Source organism: Coturnix japonica, chromosome 1 (assembly GCF_054131305.1).
Source record: "Coturnix japonica strain WE chromosome 1, WE-NBRP24, whole genome shotgun sequence".
NCBI classification, from domain to species: domain Eukaryota; kingdom Metazoa; phylum Chordata; class Aves; order Galliformes; family Phasianidae; genus Coturnix; species Coturnix japonica.
The window spans coordinates 22,789,618-22,815,152 of NC_140663.1; the positions used below are offsets into that span (position 1 = coordinate 22,789,618).

General features: G+C 38.4%; 1 protein-coding gene across 9 annotated transcripts in view; it reads right to left on the reverse strand.

Moving 5' to 3' along the window:
- The window catches only part of MDFIC (MyoD family inhibitor domain containing), a 47,820-nt gene extending 31,288 nt beyond the window's left edge, over window positions 1-16,532 (reverse strand). For 2 of the 9 annotated variants that reach the window (XM_085530138.1, XM_085530298.1), the window contains exons 1-2: window positions 14,348-14,482; window positions 4,161-4,292 (exon numbers count right to left, since the gene is read on the reverse strand). In XM_085530138.1, coding sequence (XP_085386264.1) covers window positions 4,161-4,292; window positions 14,348-14,438 — 223 coding nt within the window. In that variant the 5' untranslated portion in view covers window positions 14,439-14,482. Of the gene's footprint in view, window positions 1-4,160; window positions 4,293-12,728; window positions 12,797-14,347; window positions 14,501-14,749; window positions 15,092-15,157; window positions 15,360-16,386 lie in introns of those variants that run through there. The other 7 variants (XM_085529958.1, XM_085530195.1, XM_015853769.3 and 4 more) reach the window with 7 other exon arrangements.
- Between the last annotated feature and the right edge of the window lie 9,003 nt (window positions 16,533-25,535).

Genomic DNA, 25,535 nt, shown 5'->3' on the forward strand with positions numbered 1-25,535 from the left:
TGCTGCTGTGTGGTTTAACATTCGCTCTTTCTCACTTGCCAAAGGTGAGTGATAACAGAAGCAGAACATCTCCAGTAAAGACTACCAGATCATAAAATGAAAAGAAGAAGGTGTTTGCAGATATCTAAAATACATTGCTGCAAACAAAGAAAAAGCAGATGGAGCTATGTGAGTCTAAGCACTTTTTAAAAGCAAGACCTCCATAGTGTTAAATAAAATGCAAACTATGTATGCATTTGTGAAGAGTAAGGAACAGGTCTTGACACTGCTCTGAATGAACAAAAAAAAAGCCATATGAAAAATCCAGCTATTCCAGTTTGGGGAACTACGCTGGAAAAAAGCTTGATTCTCACAGAAGTTTTAAAACTAAGGATCTGAAAAGCAATGGTCACTTCTCAAAGTCAAATTAACGCATTTAAGGAATATCTGGCAGTTCTACCAATGTTCTTTAATAACCAGATCTTCTTTAATTTACACTAAATAAATGGACCTTATTTCCAGCCTAAATGAACTTCCAGACATTCAGTCTAGTTCTCCCTTTGCTGTTCTTGTCTGCTACACTTGGAGCATTTAAGCAAATTTACCAGTCTTACCAGATTTCTGAATATTGTGGCATTGTGCTTCTTAGGCACTAAGCAAGTCTGAGACACAGACCTGCTGGAGTGCAGCCAGGGAGGAGCCCCTATTATGATTCATGGAATGGAACACCTCTCCAATAAAGACAGGCTGAGAGAGCCGCGGTTCTCCAGCCTGGAGAAGGTGACCCAATAGCAGCCTTTTAGTATCTAAAGGGTAGTTACAAGATAGAAGGGGACAGACTCTTTAGTAGGGTCTGTGGTGACAGAACAAGTGGAAATGGCTTCAAGTTTACAGAGGGTAGATTTAGGGTAGATAGAAGGAAAATGATTTTAACAGCGAAGGTGGTAAGAACTGGAACAGGTTACCTACAGTTGTGGTTGATACCCTGTCCCTGGAGACTTTCAAGGTGAGGCTGGACAAGGCACTGAGCAGCCCGACCTATCTGTAGTTTCCCTGTTCATTGCAGGAGATTTGCATTAGATGGCCTTCAGAGGTGCCTTTCAACTCTATGATTCGATGATACTAAGTCATTCCTTGCTAATACTGAACAGATTGAACCCCAGGAGTTTTTCCACAATAAGGCATGTTTTCAACCATTCCTGAGATATTTGTGGTTCTTCCCTGATCCTTCTCCAACAGAACACAGTATTCCAGTAACAGTTATGAAAAGCATTAACAATTAATACTGAGAGGTAATATAAACTTTTCGACCTTATTTAGCTCTCCCTGTTTACATATAAGTACACAGTAGCCTTTTGAAGCATAGGGTTGTACTGGAAGATACTACTCTTCTATCATGACTAAAGCTCCTTTCAAAACCAATTAATTCCTTGCTTAAATAAATAATACTTACAAAAGATTAGCCATTTGACCAGAATATTATGAAAGTTTTAATTCTGAGGATAATGGATGCTCCAAAGGAGGTTATGGAAGGGGTAATTTGGGGGAAGTCTCATAATCAATAAACTTGTTAAAAAGTGGCTTGAGAAAAGGACTGTGAAGTAAAGGTGAATTGAAAGTATCTTAGTGTGGAAAATGAGTGCAGTAATTCAGCTTATTGATGTTGCCTGGTAAACTGAGTTTACAAGTGCAAATAAGAAATCATACATAATGAAGTCATTACAGAGCCTCTAACACTGGACTTCGTTGTTGGTGTGCCAGTAAAACTGACTGATTAATCTACTTCCATATAACAGCAGGATAGAACAGCTGCAAACAAGAAGAACCTTGGAAATTAAATGCTGGAACCATTTATAAAGTTAAAACTAACTAACACTAATGGATTAAGTATCAGCTGTGGGGCAGGAAAACAATCTGTATGGGAAAAAAAATGGAATCAAATCACTAGGATAGCTGTAAATAGTTGCTTAATCCTTGAGAAAACTGAAGTGTGTCCTGTCTAAAACAGCTTAAAGGAACAGCTTTAAAACACTTTTGAATAGTCAAAACACTGTTTATTCCTAACCTCAAGTTTCAATATGTGATACTCCACAAAATTTAGTCTAGTGAGGTAACAGACTTGGTCAAACCGAAGTGATTAGAGCTAAGTGCTTAAGTGGTGTCTGTGATAAACCAACTTCTCTCTGTTCTACTTCTGTTGTTCTAATTTTGGTTACCACGTAGACCTTCTGCATGCTACAAGAGAAATCTGTTCGAGTCTGATGCTATTCCTCAATTTTGACTTATCTACTCATAGACACAGACACAAAAAAAAAGGAAGGAAAAAAAAAAAAAAAAAAAGCTGCGTTAATTTCCTATTTTTCAATTTTCCCTTCCTTCTAGAAGACTTTGTTTGCTGATAGGAACACTAAAGGTTAAAAAAAAACGTCAGAGTTGAAAGTGGTGTTTCACAACAGCTACTCAACCTCATAATAAAGCCACTATTATATACAACAATTATCAAGACAATGAGTTACAGGAACTTCCAGCTGTCACCTAAAATTTACTTTCAACAAAGGTAAACAAGGAAGAACTCCAGGAAAGGTACAATTAGGCACAGAACAGAAAAATACCTCTGAATTCTACCATGCATCTAGCCTTTATCTAGGAGATAACCTTCTCGTCCCATACAGCTGCAGCTAACTGTTGAGCCATTTCACACTTCCTTCACAACCAGGAACTTACAAAATCTGCTGCAGACTTTTCCATACACTGAAAAATGTATGCAGTTCCTTGGTGCAGCCAATACACAACCTTGTATCAAAGAGGAAACACAGACTGACATACTACTGTCCTTGATTCTTCCTTCCTTCCATAGTCATAGCATTTAGGCATGCTGTTAGACCACTACCTGATAAATTTGCTTTCCCTTTTCTGGGACTAAGAAAGGGGGAATAAAAGTAAGAACATTCCAAAAGTAGCCAACACCACACCTACCTCCCCGCATCCTCAACAAAAGCACCGACCAATTACTTGTACTAGGCCTACATTAATAATCCTTACGGATTAAGGAAACTCCCAAATCAGGTAAAACCATTTTTACTGCCCATGAAGAAATACTTTTTTAATCAGTACCCTAGGGATGTAGGTATTTGTCATTATTTTGGTAATTATTTAGGACTCATTATTTTGAAATAAACCGATTATCTCCGATCTGCAAAGAAGTTCACATGCTAAGACAAAGGTCAGGAGAAGCCGATCAGACAGATTAAGAGAAAAATAAAGCCTATGACTCCAGAGAAAATGAGCAATTACAACAACAGGCTCAAAAAATGTGAATTTATCTCACTGAATAGTGGAGTGCTTGTGCAGCATAAAGACAGAAGCATGTGGTAAAACAACAATCTGAGACTGGGATCTGGAGCACCACTCCGATTTCAGCCCATTTGCTTCCTGAATACACCCTATAATTAAGAAGAATTTTTCATGCTGCCTCTCCCTTCAACATCCGCATTCAAGAATTCACAGAATTTTAAAGTAGCATTAGCTCTGGCAACCAAAATATTCTCACCCCAGGAGAGTGCAATTGTAGATGATCTCTTGGACAACACTTTTTATGATACAAAGCACCTAAGACATAAACTAGGAATGTGGGCTTGTTAAAAAAAAACAAAAAAAAAAAACAAAAAAAAAAAACACCTAAAAAAACCTATAATACTTTATAATACTTTAGGTGTAAAATCTTGTCATACAGCACCCTTCCACTTTTGAGAGGACCAGCTACCTAAAGATTCACAGATTCTTTATAAAGTTACATCTGACTATCTGGAAGAAACTGCTTTCAATATGGTTCACCTCCATAACCTGAGAAATCTGAGGTGATGAGACTGAGCACAGCTGCGTATTGCAGCTCACATGCCTTCTAAATGATACATATCTCACTAAAAGAATACAAAATTAAGAGTTAAAATAGTGGTCTTGTAGAGGTAAATATTATACTGCACCACACTTATCACACCGTTATTTCAAATTGTTGCTTAGAAATGCTGACAGAAGTCATTCCAGGAAATAAATTCTCAGACATGCATTACAGTTGCAAAACAATTGCATTTGACACACATTTAAGGGAGTCAACAGGCAGTATCCCCTTCACACGACCAAAGCAAGCCTAAATGGCAGCAATTTGTTCTGGAAATACTTACTTCTGATGAGGTCACCATCAGTGCGATTTCCCCAGACAGACTGCTCTTGTATCTCTGGCTGTATACTTTGGTTACTGGAAGGCTGGTTTATGTCTTTATCTCCCGCTGCAATATTCTGTTGGTCAGTTTTTTCTAAGGCAAAAGAAATGTGAGGTTATTAGTTTCTTTGGCATTTTCCTTCTGGGTGCGCAAATCTCATATTTGAAAGTTAAAAACTGTAGAACAAAAACAGCTCAACTTTCATTAACATCTCATATATCTTTCATAGATATAGATGAAAACGTCCCCTTCTTAAAAAAAGTTTCATACAAAATAACAGTCAGCATCTTTTGTAACAACAGAGTTTATGTTCAGTTACTTTCCATGACATTTTCAGATAAAAATTTCAATCTGTCACACACACACAAAGAAAAAACATTACTTTTTGCCTGTGTGCATGTGCCTCTGGCACATAAAAGTTTTCCATTATTTACAATACAACTTATGATTAAAGGCCAATATTTTTGAAACGTCAATGATGACTACAATGAAGTTTATTTAACACCATGCCATATTCTTCACTAAAAAATAAGACTGTGAATTAGTGATTACATTCAACAGCCTGTAAGGAAAGAAAGATTTATTTTCTAACTCCAGGCATATACAAGATGCAGGGAAGTCTCAGAGAATAAATTCTTATGCTTACTTTACAAGATAGCAGATATTTTTGTTTTGACGGCCTCTATATTCTCAAGCCAAGCTGAGTGACAGCTTTCATATTCACTGCTGTAGAATATTAGCTTATATCACTTTCAGTGTGGACTACTTTTCAGTATGTGTACAAGATGTTATGTCTACTGTAAAACTACAGTAAAAGAGCAACTGTTGAACACTATTAGATCTCTTTTTTTCAAACTAGAACCAGTTTATAAACTATGTGCATATATACTTATATGTATATATATGTTATATTTATCACAATGTAATGACTTCATATCCACTAGTAAAGCAATTGTTCTGGTTCTAAGATGCAGGAAATTGCTTATTTCTACTTCTACGGTTAGTTTCTTTATGTAGCCAACAGTAGTTTGACTTTAAATCCTAACTTTCTGCCTTTGTTGTCCACCCTATTAAACTGAACCACTGAACATCATTCGAAATAATATATGCCATGCTGTATATACAGCAGCACACGCCTTCAAGCTCTGCTGTTCCTCTTCTATTATTTTCCACCCCTGAAATATCTGCCTACATGTTACTTATCTCTCAGTGCTCCCTCATATCACCATTTCCTCAATACCTTGTCAGTATTTCCTCAAATCCATATACTGAGATGAATAGTTTTCATCAGGATTGGTGTAAAGTTACCACACTGACTGAAAAGATACTCATCAACTTCAATGACGAATTCTGCATACTCTCCTTTATAACTTAATTTCACCTAGACACTCATCCTCTCCAAAACCAAAACCAAAACCAGATTTTCTTGAAGCTCTTCCACAGACCTCAGTCACAAATTATTTATCCCAGATATCTATCAGACACAGATATGGCTGTATTGACGTATAATGATTTTGTCTGCGCAGCTGGGCATTAGGTGCAAAGGTAACTCAATAGTGTTTGAAAAGTGCCCTGAAACAGGCTGAGTGAAAATAAGTAGTGTCCTGTAGAGAGCTAGTGTAAAGAACTGCAAGCACAGTACAATCTCCTTTTCATACAGAGTAAGCTTAAAGGAGCTATTTTAAGAGATTTTGCTCTTAAACTACTTTACTGCAGTAACAACACTTGATTACAACAATATCTGCCCTGCAGCTGTAGTGCAAAACAGGAGAGTTGCTGCATACAATTTTCTTGTATAGGATACAAGTTTGCAGAGCCCTACTATTTGACGAAGTAAACAATGAATGACTGTAAAGAAAGATTAGTATTAGCATTTGTGGGGCTGTTGGTGTTCTAGATTACAATTTAATCTACAAAACTCGAAAGACTGCAGAATGCAACCAAAACATCATTATTCAAAGGGATTTCGTTTTCATTCCTCTGCTTGTTTTCTGTTCAGTATATATATAAACATTTTTTCTTTACAGGTTTCATTTATGTTTTCTGTGTTTACTTCCATTGTTCTAGCTGGATATGACAAACAACCAGTCAAAACCTTGTAAACAATATTATCAGTTAACAAGAAAGAAGAAGCACTTTTAAGAAACAAAGAACGCAACTGCAGTTGAATAACAATTAACACATAGTGAGTGAAAATTCTTTGAATTTATATTAAATCTCCTCCTAACAATAACTTCAATATTGCAACAGTAGCATTAAGCATTTATTTGATATTTTACTTTTCCACTTCTACATCACTCAACAGAGAAGCCAAACTCCTGTCAGATGCTGCTATAGGGATGTGGTAGGTCAGAGCTAAGAACCACACAGCTGCTCCTTCCCTTCCCAGTCGGGCATGGGGGGGAAAACAGAAAGAGCAAAAGTGAGGAAACTTGTGGGTCGAAATACACTAGTAATAAGTGAAGACAAGAAGAAGAAAAACAAATCAGAAGCAAGTGGTACAAAGGCAATTGCTCATCATCTCCTACAAGTTTCCAACCAACAGATACATTCCCCTCAAAAACCTTCTCTAAGTTCTTGCTGTGGAGGATATATGTTATCGTCAGATCAGTTCAGCAATTCCAGCCTCTTGCCCAGCCCCAGCCTCTCACAAAGTGTCTGAGGGACATGCTGTACAAGCACAGTTCAGCAACAGCCAAACCACTGGTGTGTTATCTATCTCTGCTGTTTTAGTCAGAAATCCAAAACAAAGAACCAGAGGCTGCTATGAAGAAACCTAACTCCATCCTAGCCAGACTTGGTGCAGTGGGGATTTAGAAAAAGTGTGCCCTGTGTGTCCTAATTGAGTCCTAACTGTTGTATAACTACAACACATCAACAACTGATCACACATGAGAACAGCTTGAAGAACACTCTTGAGTCTGTATTTTGTTGATGCCATTATTTTTTCGTTTAGGTGCGTAAAAATAGTTATGGTACTTTATAAAAGGTAATGAATTCATGAGACCAGTAAAAATCCACATAAAGACCTCAGTCTTCTCTGATGTGCCATGCTTGTGGCAGAACAGGGTTAATAAAACCTGCAGCAACCACCAGTACTAATGGCTGGATATTGCCACAGTCAAGCATGTCATTTTTCTGTTGTATTCTCAAATAAATTTGTAACACTTCCCTGCTTTAATTAAGCTTAGCCTTAAGAAATTTTGTGTAATATTTATTTGGTATGTTAGCTTCTGCTTCATCTAGTACACTCTTCCACTCTCCAGTGACTAACCTTACAAACTGACAGCCAAGAAGAAAACCAGATGCTCTCCCTAACAGTTAAAATAATGGAAGGAAAAGAATCATTATGTTCTGAGTCTGGCTGTGCTGAGAAATCCAATCTCTCTCCAAAACCACTGCAAGTTACTCTACGTTATGTCACAAAAGCAACACAGCTTTCTTACCCAGATACTTGGATCTACTGATTTGTTCAACCCCCTGATCAGCAACCTGGATGGTTATGTACCTCCTCTAGGCAAGCAGCTGTCCCTGAGCTGAGCTCCTAGCCAAAAGCCCTGTGGGTTTGATAGCCACACAGATCACTCTGTGATTTATCCTGAACATAAGCATGGGCACAAATTCTACCTTGTGCAGGGAATAATGCAAATGTAAGGTTTAAATAAGGAAAAGAAGGAACCTGGAGGCCAAGTGAAGAATTGGGATAATTAACAATCTAAATCACATCTATGTTAAAGACAAGATAAAAATTAAGAACTTGATACACATCTAAAAATCTCTGTTCCATGAAACAAATGAACAAAGTGAACTCCTACTTCTGAGCTATTGGGAATTATTAGTTTAAAGCATATAGAAATCAGTTTTATACCACATTAATTCACTGTACCACAATCTTTTTATATTTGTTTTTAGAATTACACAGCAATACAAACTTATTTCATGGAATAAATCTTTTACAGTTGCAAATGACTGCAACATTGATTTTTAAGTTGTTTTGGTTTAATTAGCATGCAGACTGACAGAAAACATACAAAAAACACAGGTAAAGGATGTGCGTTTGAAGGACACCTCAGAGAACTCAAGTCTTTGACAAACACCCGCCTCTTCTTTAAGTGCTTGTCCATCTGTATCTTTACCTTCTAGCTGACTCCAACCACCTACCATCTCTCTCGAGTCTACACAGGAATGTGTCCCAATGAGTTTAAACACAGCTACAGCAAGACTACATAACATATAAATACACCTTAATGCATAGGAACTATGTAGTATCCAACCCCTCAACAAGCAAAAAAATGAAATCGAGTTCCCATACTGAGTGGGTTGGATAACCTCATGCTGTCACAGGCAGCTGAGCTGCTTTCTATTCATTAGATGACACATTATGCCATAAGCTGACATAACCCTCTCTGTCAAAAAGCTGAATGATGAAAAGCGCTAGACCTGCAACATGACAAGCTGGACTTCAAAAACTGGTTCAGAGTTCACGTATTGATGCAGGAACATAGTAGACAAAAAAAAGTTAAAAATCCTGCACCTGTCACAACTAAAGGCTTTGCTGTTATGGCATTCATTTTCTGTTCACCAACAATATGGGAGGCAGCACCAAATAAAGTAAAAGCTTTCTGGAAACCTGAGTGTGTCATTCTCATCAAGAAAGAAGGAACAAGCAGGACAGACTTGCATAGCTGACCACCACAAAGAATGCAGAAACAACAGCAACTCAATACTTTCAATGTATAAGGGGAGAGCAATGAAAGCATGAGGCAAAGCTTATTTAGACACCTAGATATGACACTGCTGGGATGTATGAGAGCTGCTCCAAAAGTAATGCCTCCTATTTTATTATATCGGCTCACAATGTCTGACGCAAACGTTGGTGGTATGGCAGTAGAGATTCAACCATCCCAACTACATTCCTTTACATGGTGTTGCTGTGCAACAGATGGCAGCAGAGGGGCAGTCTTATGAAGCAGTGTCTGACATGGAACAGTGTTTGAAGGTGTGTCAATGAATTCCTACATGTGGAAAAAATTACATCCATTGAGATTAATTAATGCTTGCCAAATAGTTATGGAGACCAAACAATGGATGGATGTGAGCACAGTGAAACAGTGTGTGGTGTGTTTCAGTGTCATGGTTTTGTAATGTTGCTGTCAGAAGTGGGATGATGTGAATTTTGACACTTACAAACTACTTGGTGCCCAACGTGGGGCACGAACCCATCACCCTGGGACTAAGAGTCCCATGCTCCCCCTACTGCGCACCACAGTTTCTGCCATCTCACGAGTAGAAGACCAACTGGATGAAATACACGAGAAACTGTTTCCATCAACATTACAAAACCATGAAATTCAGCAATGGTGACGCTGACAGTGGGTCACCTCTGCTGATGCAGACTTCCAGGATTACAGCATGCAGGCTCTTGCTCAACACCAGTGAAAATAAACTGCTGATGGTGATAACTGTGTTGAAAAATGGCATTTTTTTAGCTAAAACATTTCTCTATCAAATAGTGTCACTGTATTCTTTGCCTCTGTTGTAATCCCATGGAAATAAATAGGAGGCATTACTTTTGGAGTGACCCACACACTTTGGACTAGCACTCTCGTCTCAAGATCATTTCTTGGCTAGTGTGCATCAGACACATCCCCACAGTGCATTTTCCAGAATATTCAGTTCAAAAGGAATCCAGTCCAGGGCACTCCCCAGGAAAGCCAATCAAAGCAGGGGTGAACAGGAGGTTCAGTTCAAAACAGCACTGCTGATCCAAATGAAAACACTAGCACAGACACGCTCATTGGTGGATGCTACTTAAGCAAGAAAAATCAAGTGTTTAAAGTAAATCCTAACTTCTGAAGTTCTGAAATAGAATTTGGGAAGAATGACTGCAATATAAAACTTGCCTATGAGATGGAAGAAAAATATTTCAAATTTGATGCAAGATCTTAACAGTCAGCTCTGTGAAATACTAGTCTATCACACCCATGTAGACATGAATCACTTTACTGGAACTGCATGTACATGAAACTGAAAGCAGAAGTCTATTATTATGACTAGCAAGAGTCAGACACTTCTGGAAGTTTTAGGTACTGTACTCAGTAATGTTTAATAAATGCTTTACTGCTGACAGAAAACTGTAGAACTAATTAGCACAGATTCTCTAAACTCTCTTCTGATAAATGGAAATTCAAGTAGGGCAAGCCCTTCCAAGGATTGAGCAATTTGAGTGTATAACCTAACCATTAAAACGAAGATACTCTTAATACTGGGGCACTGCTAGTAAAGTGCAACAGTCACAGTGACGGTAATAGGTGTTGCTTCAAGAATTCCCAGACATTCCCACAGCGAGTCTTCCGTCACCTCATCTTACCTAGCGCTGCAGAGCTCTTGGTCATGCAAACAGCTGGACACATGAAAACAGCTGGACGCAGAATACTAAAGGTTTGAATCACATCACTGAAGAAGAGCATGCTGGTTTTGTGGTTTTCTGAATGGAGGTTCTGAATGAACTATGTTGCTGTATACGGTTTCTTCAGACACCAAACCATAACTGCATCTCACTCAGCAACAGTGACATGATTTGCACAGGAGTGAACAGCCACTTATAGAATCTGAGTCTTAGTATTTCTACTAGACTTGGCCATACACACCACATCAATCAATAAAGAAATCTCACGGATCTCCATTGTCCACACAGCTATTAGAAATTTCTAATAGTTTAAGTGTGATTATTTTCTTTTTTTCTTCATTTCTTTACACTGTTTGCAAATTCAGAAAGTTAAATATTAATTCACATGTTATTCTATTCAGTCAGTTAATAACGGGCAAAGGTAGAAGCATTTCAAATACTTTATAGATGATAATGCTGCATGTTCTAAAATGTGGCTTGATTCCCAAAATGCAGTTCCTTGTCTGTTCAAGTTCTCTCCCGCACCCTCTGGTCTATTCGAATGCAGAGGATTTAATGGAAGAAGTCTACACATAGTCCAAGCAATATTCATGGTGTGACCTCTAATACACAAAATGTAGAAAGGCTGCTGGTCACAAATTGACCAGTTCCTTGTTTAGGGATGCTGAATCATTCTGAAAATTGCCAGTGCTGAAATTACTTGATCATAGTCATATTAAACTGGTATAGATATGACATCATGCATCCTGACCACACTGTAGTGCACACAGGTAGAATTAGTCATACTTTGATTCCAAGGGCTATGGAGCCCTGAAGAGCAAAGTTGATGTGAGCAAGACTTCGAACAACAGCTCACATCTAGACACGCTTTTGCAAGGACATGGCAAAACACGAACCCAATGTTTGCAGAAATTAGGTTAAATCTTTCATTCTCTTTCAGCAGCAGACTATTCACACAAACAGTGGTTTAAAGATTGAAACAAAGTATCGATATTGCCAAAAAAGAGAAGCATTTCATCAACTATCTCCCATAGCACACTAAGTGTGGAGGGGCAAAGTCCCAAGATTCTCACAAATATTTATACATGCATTAAATCAAAAATGAACTAGAAGAGAACAGTAGAGTAGAGGTGAGATGAGAGAGCATATTGCTTAAATCAATGCTTGATCATTTTCTTAAGCTGAGAAAGTCAGAGAATGCCACATCTCTTGGCCAAGCTGAAACTCAACCCAAACTTTAGTTCTTTTGATGTTTCTTCCACATTGTAACACAGCTATTTGATGAGCATTTACAGTTCAGTTGGAGTCTCTTTTCCTTTTATGAAAAATTAGGTTTCAGCCTCTGAATATTTATGAGAGTAACCAAAAGGAGAACCTTGAAATTTGGATTTCTTTATGGCACCTCACCCAACTTCAGAAGAGAACAGAAGTTCATTCTCAGGATGAAAGATATCTACAACAAGTAAACAAATATAGAACACATGTTCTATCTGTATGTTGCTACCATTCCCATACCATTGCCCATTAGGATATGCTTCAAACTTAGTTATATGTAAATCACTTCTTTCTGATTAAAGAATTTTTATTCTTAGGTGGACACATATCTAAAGGATCTCACTGTAAATACAAGGAGTCATCAACTAACTATTAGAAGATGATACCAAGTAAATTAATAATCACTTCAACTTATTACAACTATAGCCCATCTCCAGAAATAACGTGAATTCCAGCCACAGCTTTTACAATTATCTCCAAAGTCCATGGAAGTCAGTGTACTTTGTGTCTCCTGTGGGATGGTACAGAAAGTGCTGGAGGGTGCTGAAAGTTCCAGATGTATTATCTGAGATCTTCAGTCCTGGAATATCACAACTACCTTACCCTGTAACCACACACTGCAAAGCTGACAACAGAAATGCTGGAATATAGACTGGAAATGTTATGAACTCACCTCTTCCTCTTTCCACCCCCATTTCCCCAACAGAATTAGACTTGAAAAAAGCAACAAATATCCACAGTTATCCTTAAATCTAAGTTCACTAGATTCTTATGTTAAAAAAAAAAAAAAAAAAAAAAAACCTTTTAGAATGCTGAATTGAGTAAAAAAATAAAAAAGGCCTTACCTTTTGTGAACCATATATGTGCCTTAAAAGTGATCATGTACCTTGGAAGTTGTGGCCGGTGAGCAAACCTGAATCAACACGTTACACTTACTTCTTTGTACCTTAGTGATCCCTGAAAAAGTCACTCTACAACCTTTCACTTTGACAGTTCTGAGCTGTAGTCGTGCCTTTCAGGCTCTGCAAAGAACTTGTCTGTGTGGAGGACACTATTCTTCTCTTTACTTTCCATAAGAAGAAAAGTAGGTATTGAAAATGTTACAGAAATTGAATCATATACAACTTATTTCCTAGTAAAAACATCATTCAAAGTAGTACTGTAAGAAGACTTTCTCCAGGCTAGTTAGCTCACTGGCTTGAACCTCCCCTAACTCCGATGTATGGCCTACCCAATGCATTTAACCAGGGTGGCCACTGGATCACATGACAGAGAAAAGCAACACATGGAAAATAAACATGTATCACAAATACTGATTTTCCTGGCCAAAACATGATTCTGTTCTGCCTGATCTTCTGTATCTAATCTTCTTTAATTATTTTTTTTTATACTCTTTAGAAGTTATGAGTCATTCTCCAGGACCAAAAAAAAAAAAAAACACAAACAAAAAACCCAAAACAATAAGATAAGTATAAGCCAATTTAATATGTCTCCCTGCCAGACTTTTTTTTTTGGTTAAACTTTGTTACAGATACTTTCTGGTTTCTCAAATGAGTCTGCAACTTTGATTTCACACAGCTATTGATTTTCCATGTTACAAAAGCAGAGGCTGCATCTTTAATCCACTGTTGCACAACCCAGTTACCAGGCTCTGCTAAGTTAACCTCTTATGTATAAAGTCACAGCCTTTGAACAACCTTATTTGTCTGTTCTTCAGAGGCAGAAAACTGCTGTCAGAACTCTGAAAAACAAAGCTGTAGCTGTAAATGCAAGACAAGAAATAAGGCTCATCTTCACAGGCCAGAACTCAGCAGGCAAACACATTGCCCTGCTTTGAGGACAACCTACAGTACACCTTGTCAAACTCTTCTACACGAAGGTGATCAGAGCATCAATACACTCCATGCAAGTGCAAACCGCACACAGTTTGAAGGATTTCTCACTATAACGAACAAGCTGTTGAAGAACGGGTGAGCAGTAAACGCAAAACAAATGAACAGTCTCTGAACAAGCATTAAGCACAGTGCCACAGAAAACTAAGAGGAGAAACAGGCGTGTGCCCTCCCACCTGCACGGCACTGCTGGCCCAGGACTGCCCTTCTCTACTGACTGCAGGGCTGAGAAGAGGAGCTTGGCAAAGGTCCACAAAACAAACGCCAAAGCTGAGCAACAAGGAGGAGGTTTCAAGGAGCAGCATCTGCCTCTCAATGACTGCGGTTTTTCAAGCAGCGACAAGCAGCGCTGACATCGGTGAATCCTTTTATTTCTTCCCGTTTTGTGTTTCTTACATAGGATATTTCTGGCTAAAACAATAAAGGCGGGGCAGTGAAAGTGTTACAGAGGTACACCAAGGAGGGCCGGGGAGCGGGAAGTCGCAAGGGGTTAAAAGCCACAAAACGAATCAGTAAACGCACCATTCAAATAAAAGGCGCAACAATTACCGAGAAACTTTAAAGCGACTCACCTCGAGGGAGCGAGATCAAAGCGCTGCCGTCACTCGGAGCCCGCTCTGGCCCTTCAGGCCCTGGAGGAAGAGGTTCCCTCACTTGGGACATCTGCCAGCTCTCACCGAGTAGCGCAGATCCTGCACTCCCTCCAGCCGAACTAACACGCCGCCCTGCAGGAACAAGCACGCGAAAGGACTCGTTAGCGCGTTCTACGCAGAGAACTCACGGCTCGGGGCGCGGGAGCGCGGAGGGACAGCGACGGAGCGGCGGCAACTTCGCGGCCGGGAGCGCTGCCCGCCCCCCGCGGCGACACCCGCGGGACCGGGGGGCGGCGGCCGGCCGCGGGCGAGGGGGGGACGGCGGCGGGCGGGCAGCCGGGGGGCGCGGGGCCGCACGCGTTGCGGCGGGGCGCGCCCTACCTCAGCATTTCCTCCCGCTCCGCCGCGCCGCCCGGCCCAAATCCGCGCCCCCGGCTCCTCAGCAGAGCGCCGCTTCGTGCGCCCCACGGGCCTTCCTCCGGGCACACGCGTGCACTCACGCACCCGCACTCGCCCCCCGCCGGCCCCCCGCCGCCGCAGTCACTGCTTTGCCATCATTTCCGGACGATGAAACATCCCACTCCGGCTGGCGGAGAGCGCGGATCGGGGCGGCCGCTGTGCGTGTCCCGCCGCCCGCCAGCGCCGGGCCGCGGGCTGGGCCGCCCCCCGCCCCCAGCCGGGCCTCCAGTCACGGGAAGTCCCCGAGAGGCCGAAACCCGTCAAACAGCAAAAGGGAGAAAGGAAAAATAATTAAATAAATACATTAAAAAAAAAATAAAAATACACCACCCTGAAAGAAAGGCTTTCATGCCTGGACGGGGCTCGCAGCTGTAGAGTTTGGCTGAGGCACTTCTCACGGTGCAGCCGCTCCCTCACAAGTTGTGCACTGCAGTGGTTACTGTTTGCCTTCACCCTGTTGCGCCTCAGAATGTGGGCAGCCCGGTCTGGGGAAGGGATGTGGGCCTCTGCTGCCCGCCCGGCCTGTGTGCCTCTGCCCACAGTGTGCGAGGAGGAAGGACAGGATGAGTATTTTTCAAATCCCAGAGAACAAACCACTCCTTCTGCCAGTACCTGCCTAGCAGCCTTACCTGTGTTTCTCTAAACACATTTCTTTCCCAATGCTCTAATTGGTTTGGTTGGCTTACGCTCTGCTGCTGCCCACACTATGGAGTGCTGCCATTACTGCTCACCTGTACCCATACACTAAGATACCTTGCACATCCCACCCCAGCTCTGTACACCTCTGTCATTACGTGTTCATCTTTAGTCTGTAATTTCTTTAAAAAGACAGAAATTTTAGTATGGTTTTGAAAAGGTGCTTTACTGCTGTGTCCCAGCACAGTGGACAAGAAGGTACCTTCTAGGAAGTTGGAATTAGAAATTAAAAACATATGAATTTGTATCCTAACATGGGGAAAGAGAACTGATGGATACTGCTTCTGATTTCATAAGCACTAAGTAATGTGGTCAGATATTAAAAGTTCTCTTCTTAAAGCTGAGCATTTCCATTCAGTACTCTCAAACTGACCATGGAAGCATAAATACCTAAGTAGGAGCCATTTCCTTTGGGACACCACCCACTTTACGGCCTCCTCTAATTGCAAAACCCATCACAGTTTACCTTTATTATTGGTCACTATTGGTGCAAGAGGTACATGTGATGCAACTAATAAGAAATGCTATTTCAGGTTGATATATTTTTTGCCAAGAAATATGATAATTTTTAAGTATTTCAATAAATGAAGATGTTCTTTGGTACAACATAGTATTTCCTTAAGCTTTCTCATGATATAATGGAAAATAAAAATGTGCTATGTCCAGAAGAAGCCAAGTAAAAATTCCATTTAGCATACACAAACTTAATATTGCATTGCATAATAATAATGCGGGTATCAATATCTGCACTTCTCATCTAAGAAAACATTGCATAACTTTCCACAGCACCAGTATACAACAGCTGCTTCTCTCCTCGCCGTCCTGGTGGCAGAGCACTTCAGGCATAAGGTAGAAGGACTTACCTCAAACTCGCAAGTGAGTCAGTAGCAGAAGAGAGGTTATGACTCATCCTCAACGTCCAAGCCTGTGTTTTTCCCTCTGAAACTGGGAAACAGCACAGAACAGTGGGAGGAGCGACAATTTAGCCGGCCACACCCTGCCTTCAAAATGTTTCATTGGATAATACGTGTCTATCTAACAGATACCATCCAGGTTTTATGGCTCTTTTTTTTTTTTTTTTTTTTTTTTTAAAACCTTATCTATAACACACACATGGTCTTGGTGTTTATGTTTCTCGAAAAGAAGACAGCATGAACTCACTCCGTGAAGGTTCTGCTGTGTAGCTGCCTACATAGAGATTGAAACAACCAAATAAATAAACGGAACAGGATCTTCAGCTGATGTTGCCGTACTGTGATTGGTGCAGTGTGCAGTAAGCCCAGGGAAAAGCAATTGTTCAAATCAAAAGTTCAGATAATTCAATATGCAAAAAGTTCAGCTCGCTGAAATACCATTAAAAATACTGTGCAGCGCATTCAACTACATTGAAAAGCTGTGGTGGTGTTTGTACCGTGATTGTTTTACTGATTGTGGAAAGATAGAGCCAGATGTGGTCACTGTTAGTGAGCTACCGCAGATAGACAAAGTTCATTGGCAGAAGCCAACGAAATGGCACATTCCTGACAGCCTAACACTGCTAATCTAAACTGATTTTTACAGTTTATGTTTTTCTAAACTATTATTGAAACTTCTGAGGGAGTGAGCAGCCTAACGGCAGCAGCCCTTCAAGTACATAACAAACATGACATGCAATGGATCTTACTATGGAAACCAGGATACAGGCTGTTGCACATATATATTCCACTACAGTCTTCCATTGCTAGATCAGAAAATTCAGGTATGCTTTTCAAGACTATAATGACAGATTTGGGAGGTGGATATGAAGGTAAGCTCAAAACATTTTTAAATGCGGTAAGTATGGTTTGTAGGCAGGTCAAATTTATTCTAAAAGCCTGCTCCTTATTAAATCATTTGAGGAAAACAAAATCCTATTAAAAGTGCACAAAATGTGTCTTCAGGACAAAACTGACCATCACCATTTTCTAGTCTGACCTCCCACACAAGACATAAAATAGATATAATCTCCAACCAAAATAAGGCTCATCACCGAGTGAAAGTATTTTAGAAATACACAAATTATTATTTAAACTAAATCCATTATATCCCCACAGAAAACTGCTTTAACTTTTAGGCTGTTTTTGCTTACGTTGTTAAAACCTTAAGCTAGTACTTTAGTACATGTGTGCTCATAGTCCTTCTGCTATACCTAAGAGCAAAGTTTTCAATTTTGTAAAAGGCATTTTTAGCATATGTGCATTATTCTAAACATCACAGCTATTTTCACTATGGGATAATGGCAGGCTCCCTGCCCTAAGTATTTTATACCACAGTGAGAAGAACACTATAGTTGAGAGGGATACAAAAAGTTAGTTTTAAAGATAAAGTAGAGTATAAAATAACAGCATTTCAAATCAAGATTAAAAAGTAAATAAATAAATCATTTTAATTTAGGTTGAAAAGAAGAATATACGCAATGTAAGAAGTTCAGCAGAAAAAGAAACACACTAAAGGGCAATTGGAAGGACATTAGCATGCCTGGACCAGATGGGTTCTTGGTTTTCATGGCCCAGTTTGTATATTACCCTTCTTGAAAACATCTTTAGAAGCCAGAACAGATCTAGATTCTGCCTGTAGATTGTTTTAGATTTGGTTTTGCATTCTCTAAAACACAACCACTGAAGTGCAGAGGGATTGACAGTGCTTTAAACACCAGCTGGTCATAGCAGGGCAACCAGTCCCTTCTAATTCCAAGGAGATCCATCTCCATAGAGCACAGAGAGAAAAATAAGCACCAGGATGCCAAAATGAAATTAGAGGCATACAGATTTAAGTCCTTCCGCAATCAGAAATGGAGTCAAGAAATGCAGAGAAGCAATTGATTCCAGTAACGCTGCACACTGCCATTTGGAGGAAGAAGTCTTTCTGCCATAAATGATTCTTGCTCAGGTCTAGTGTTTCTCTGCCACAGGATGGACTCCTCAGTGGGGAGAAAAAGAACGTGGGGCTTAATGGTTACTTTGTGGCAATTAGAATTACAGTTAAAGTACATATGAATTAGAAGAAAAAAATAAGAAAAGAAAAAAGAAAAAAATATATCCTTCTCTGTACTAGTTTCCTATTTATTCTCTGTGAAATATTATAGCAAAGATTTCATTAAAATTGATAAATTGAAAAATGAAACAAAATATATTGAGAATTATTATTTCTGATGTAAATTCCAGTGAAACCAAAGGAGTTGTATGAAAGATGAATGCAGCTCAGCAAGCTTTATCCTACTTAGAGCGAAGCACATCACATGATACGGTTTATGGTAGTTTCAGCTATTGCTTAGCAAGCTCAAGCAAGTAGCTCACTCAGGCAAGTAATAGATCTCACATGAAAAAGTAACAGATCATATATTGAGGCATGCAAAATGACATTTCATCACAACAAAACAGCAACTAGTAATTTATTACATTCCTACAAATAAGTAACGAAGAAATATTCAATATTCAATTAAAACCAAGTCTGCCGGATTGCAACATATAATTTATTTGCATATATTCTTCTCAGTTACTCAGCTGTTCGCTTTGCAGTTAATATTGTGCCTTAATAAAAAACATATTTAATTCCTCAGAAGAAACTTGAAATTCAGCAGAAGTGAACGCTTCAAACACTTGAAAGTTCAGACTCTTCAGCGCGTTGAAGATTATTTGGAATTTCTTTTGACATTAAAGATCATCTCTGCAAAAAAAACAATGGACAACATCATCCCTTGAGTTAACAGGACAGTTAAGCAGTTTAAGTGAATATGGATTAAAAAATGTTGGCTAACTAAATTCAAAATGTAGGACCATGAAATACATAGAGATCTAGTTAATTTAGAATAGCATTCTGAATTTACCTAAACACCACAGACACTGGGTCTTGAAATGATGTAGGTAATTTCCTCTTCGCTCTTTCTGATTATTCCAGTTACTCTACAGGATGAGGTGGGACGAAGCCAAGTCTTACCCAGCTTTTCTTTTGCTTCCTGTGGTAAATCCCCATCCTGTGGGCACAGGCACAGATTTACATTAGACCTGGTCCCAGAAGCTTCATTTATAACAGGTGAAAGAAAACCAAGTTAGCAAGGCTTCTTTTGCTTCTGCAAGCTGAGCAGTATCCACATTTGGCATTATTCTACCTTAGCATTTTATGCACATTGTGAACAGTTGTTGTGAGTATTCATGAAATTTACATTACCATTTCTCAGCACTACCAAACTAATTGCCAGTATCAAATGAAGCTTGCGAAAATACCATTTCAAGAATTTCACAAAAATAAAAATATTTCCACATAAAATGAATACTTGATCAATCCTCCCCAATCATATTAGAAAGAAAAATTTTCAAACAAACATATTTTACACATAAGTGAACAATGCAGTGGAACAAAGGGCAGTGTGCTTATTTTGCTGTATGACATCATGGAATCACATCCAGAGATTATAAAAATTTAGCTGAATTTGTGCATCTTCAGCATGAATTCATAATGCACAGTACTGTACAGGTGTTGCTTTGGAGATGTCAGAACACCATGAACCAGAAATTAAGGATGCTGTGCATTCTGTGTTACAGTTCTATAAACAGAATGGTCTTAGTTATGTATTGCATATTATTCCTAATGTATATTTGGCGCACATCTTATTAATGCTCCTTTGGAACATCCAGCATGTGTGCTGTGAATATATGTTAATAACAGAATGCATTTGCATTTTATGAGTCCATAATACTGAAAGCACAATCAAATCTTTGATAAATAATTGTTTCTCTGCTTATAAGCTGAAATTATTTGCTCACGCTTCTCACTCAGAGCTGTGCACAATCATTTCTCACTCTCATCTTTACAACTCACAAAGAAAAACAAATTCCACTTTTGCAAAAAATCTTCATACTATGGCTTTCTTAAAGTAAAATATTTAATTATATCTCTTTTTCCACTCTTTTTTTTCCCTATCTGCTAATTATAATAAAAAAAAATTTTTTTTTTAATTGCCTGAATACATGCTCTCAGTTTTTCTTTATGGCATCCTTGTAAGTGACTGGACTAAGCTCTTAGCATCCAATGCTTATTTGAATATTAATATTTGAATATTATATATACAGTTTTTCTGCTATCCCAGTCAGCAGTCTGGATTGGACAAGGCTCTTTCTTCTGCATCACAAAATATGATGATTTCTGAATCAACAATTTGTTGTTTTCTGCATCAATAAATGAACATCCTGGCAACCCATGCAAATAAATATGGAAAAAACCACTTGCCTAAGTCAGGGAAGTAAATAAAGTCTTTTGTTTCTTTTTTATCTAAATCAAAGTGCTGCAAATCTTGGGATCTTGAGTCCAGGTCTACTAGTGTCTGTTCCCACGGGATGGGGATTTTCCACAGGAAGCAAAAGAAAATCTAGGGAAGACTTGGCTTTGTCCCACCTCATCCTGTAGATTTACTGGAGTAACCAGAATGAGTGAAGAGGAAATCATCTTCATCATTTCAACGGTGCAGAATGGCAAGTAAAGTTTTAAAATATTTTCAGTTGTATTACTTTAATAAGTAGTAATGAGAAGTATTTCGCGGGTTTTATACTTACTGCAGACCTTAGCTCCAAAAAGTGTACTGATGGGCACTTTGTCAGTTAATGGCAAGTGTAAACTGCAAGCCATGTAAGAATCAAATATTTATGCCCTTGTAGATAAATGTTATAACATCTCATCTAAAATAATAATAAAATTAGAAAACTCAAATTAGAATCAAAAAGCCCGACGCATGCAGCACCTTCAGATAATGCTGATGGAGATAGATATGGTTCAACCCACTGAATGATACATGTGATTATACTCGCTTGTACAATGTCTAATGTCTGTTACATATCAGAGAGAGAGAGAGAGAGAGAGTGTGTGCATAAAATCAGTGGAATTTTAGTGATTTCCTTTAAAATAAATGGTTACATTTTATTATGGTGAGAAAGGCTATTGCAGTGTACAAATTCCTCCATTTCTCTTTTTCCGTCATTTATTTTAACCATTTTAAAGTATTAATGAAAATGCTGTAAAAGTTATAATGTTAAAGTATAATTTTATTTAACATTGTTTTACATGTAAGAGCTATAAACAGGCTGTAGTAAACTTATACAACCAGTTGTCTTGAGCTCTGAGCTGTTTTTTTTTTCATTCTTTTATGACCGTAAATAAAAGTAAGATAGTTTGTACTCAGTTATTTTAGGTTTCTAACATGCTAGCTGTTCTGTCTCACATTGTTTCAAGATATAAATGCCAGCAGTTCACAAATTACTGTAATCGTCAAGAATCAGAAAAAAAGTTAAATAAATTCCATAGTTTTCCAAGGTGACTTTTATGTCTTTGCAATAAATTATTTGTATTTTCATCCAATATCTTTTATTACAATAAAAGTAAAGTTCTGGTAACCATCTCCTACAGCCAAGTAAAACTGAATCAACCTCAGCATCATACCACTGCTGGTTTCACTTCAAGGTAGAGTCACTGGTTTTCCAGTCCTGGAAATCTATCAGTTTCTCCTATTTTTGCCTAAAATTTATTTTAGTAAAATGGAAAAAAAAAAGGTGTCAGATTTTTAATTCAGTAGTACTGGATCTATCCTGAACTTGATCCAATAGTTTACACAGACTAGTTTAAGTTTCACAAACCTGTTTCTGGGGTCAAATATATACTTTTAATTAGTTTACACTATAAATATAATTAAGAAGAAATATTTTTAATCACACGGGCAGCAAGGACATGAGACTTCCAGCTTCCTCCATTTTCCATCACATCACCATCAGTCTCTTCTGGGGCTGTAAGTGGGAGTGCTCCTCCCGTGGTGACCCTGCACACCTCCAAAACAATAAATGCTGCTGACTGATGATGTCTTGCCTCCTCATGTTACCATTCATGAATAGTTCTGACAAAGAGTCATAGCTAATTTAGAAAAGAGTTTCTGAAGTGTTCTCTCAAAACACCGTAGCGTCACCAAGGTGTCATTTTCCTGAGGGAAAAAAAATATGATTTACATCAAAAATTTCTGTAGTAGAGCCCTCAAACCAATATGAACTCCCCTAGTCATCACCAGCTTGGAGTTCCAAAACATACTACTAGTTCAGAAATATATGCATGATGCTCTTTATCCCACAGCCCAGGTTTAGTCATTGACTAAAATAGCAGTAAAACTGTGCAGCAGAGTCTTTTCAACAAAGGAATGTGTCCTCTATTCAACAGGTGCCTCCTTATGACTTACATCAAATACACTGAGAAATAAAATATTTTTTAAAACCATCATGTTTTAAATTATTGCAAATCATTCTGTAAAAACGTGTGTTAGGAACAGTACACAAAAAGTGAATTTTCAGAAGCATCTGTGCTATTGGTCATCAGATTCTCCAGTTATAAAATTGAAGCTAGACATACAAAAATATGAGGGTAAGGAGAAATATACAGACATGTATTTTTTTTCCTTTATGATACGAAAAAGAAAAAAAAGAACCTAAAAACCATCAATCCATCTCATATAACATCTGCTGCTTCTTATATCTTGTAACACTTCCTCTAGATAACATTTGTTATGGAATGTGAAGTAGTGAGTAACAGCAACTGTCCTGTGACAACAGAGACTTCTTAAAATAAAGCAGAACACATTTGATCTTGCCTACTCAACATAAATGAGAGAACTTGAAAGCAGTACCGTGACTCTTGCCTCACTCAGATGCAAACAAAATGAGAATCTTAGTCCATGGTTATAGCAGTGAGCAAAATACTATATTAACTTACTCTGCCAAGAAATGTTCTGTTTGGAAAAATAATGTGATTGTCTTAGAAATACACAATAGACTTTGTACACAATAGACTTTGTATACATCAATGTTTATGTAAGTATCTGTCTAGACACCCACAGTTAACTACACTTGCATTGTGTATATGTAAAGGATATGCCACAGTAGATCATGAGATTATACATTTATCCTCGTTTGTGAAGGTGGTTGCCTAGAACTCTTGAATGGAAAAAGATATATTATGAAGTATTTAATCTTAATCAATATTTATTAAAGGAGACGAAGTAACAGTAAGGCAAGTCTACAGTACTTAAGAAAAAAAAGCGGAAAGCTGTATTTCTTATCTTGCAGTAGTTAATGAAGTTCTATAATTTATTTTAACCCCGAAGTTGGTTTCTAAAAAAAAAAACAAACTCTAACCATATTAATGTACTGAAAGAAATACAATTGTCACTTAGTTTCATTAAGCATGACAGGTGACTGTTCCAAAGATAAATGCTGAAACTTGTGAAAATTGCAAGTTCGGGTTGAAGTGACAATAATACGGGATGGAATTGGGCTGCACACTGCATTAATCAATACCACAGTTTATTTTTTAATGTATGAAGAATATTTAGGTTCTTTAACTTATGACTAGGCTCTTCCTATTTCACTCTTCCATTCAGTCTTCAGACTCTGTAAACACTGCCTGTTTATAAACCTACAGTCAACCTCATGAAATACCACTGTTGGGAGAGAATCAGCGTTCTGCATGCCATGTGCAATTTGGCAAATTGGGAATATAACTCTATCAATTAAAGGAGATATGGCTCTATTGAGATCAGAAAAGTTGTAGAATCATCACCTGTGCCATATGCTGAGCAAAATCAGAAAAGATTTAGAACTGTTCAGTTTATGATGTCTCACTTATCTTCACAAAACATAGGCTAAGCCTCCAAGCATACAGAAAGCCACAGATTTTTATTTCCAGTTGCTAACACATAGAATACTGTACCAAGTCAGCATTATATTTAGATTATTACATCTGGAATTTGTGACTTGAACAGGGACTGAGAGGATCCTACCATAATGTAATTTCATTGCAACTTTATGACTCAAAACACAAACACTCACACACTGTGCTGCCTCATACAGCTGTGGTTTGCTTATCTTGTAACTCGTGATAGTTCACATAGTTGAGTTTTAGTGCTTAGGGGTAGGCAAGCTGTTAAAAACTTTAATTTCTTAATACAGTTTATGAGCAGCGATCAGGTCTGTATGCTAGACTTTTATGGAGAGCTATCAGCAAGAGTGCTTGCAGCACCTTGTATAAACACATATTCAAGCAACTTTTTTTTTTTTTTTTTTTTTAAAATATGGTTAAAATAACACACATACGGCCATTGATGCACAATTACAAACATCCAAAAAGGTCATAATGCACCCATTTAAGAAATCTCCTTCACAGTATTATAGAATTAATGCATAAAGGATTTAGCTCTAATTTGGAATGTAATACCTCTTCCAAGTAAAAACTTTAATGCTGGATGTAAATAAATACATCATGTCCGATGTAAATGAGCATGAACCAGTTAGTAGCCTTTTCTATTACTACCATATATTTTTTGCTCTATGCATATTGTGTGAGCTCAAAGTTAAGGACCTGGCACTTCTAATGTTCTTTACATCTCCTGTGCATCTCGCTCATTATTCTTATGACCTACCAAAATCCACATATAAGTGGGTAATGTCTCTTAAACTTATTAGTCCAGTTTGATTAAGAGACAGCGTTCATAGTGGAGGAGTATATGAGGCAATTTATAGCTTTTGAGAGTGATTAAATGCTGAAGTGGAGTCAAGGCATTTGATAATCACAGAAGTTATTTATTGGTAGAATATTCCAGCAGCCATCAAGATAAGAACATTCAACAGACATCATTAAAAAGACAGATTTTGCTGGGTAAATGTAACTTTGAAATGCTGTGATGCAACTGCAGGAGAGAGCCCCCACTGGGTCATGTGAAGGGCAGGTGTAGGTAAAGCACATGAAGAACTCATCAGGAACATGATAATCTCCCTATGAACTGGGCTATAGGAAAATCTTTGTGTGAGGGAGTTACCTGTGTGGAAATTGAGGGCTGAGACTCAAGTGAGAATATAAATGATTTGAGTCAAGACTTGTGATTCATTTTCATTTTGTTACTGTAGATGAGTAACAGTTGTCATCAGCTAAGCAGGCCTGTTAGTCCATGTTGAAAGCAGCTCCAAAGTGG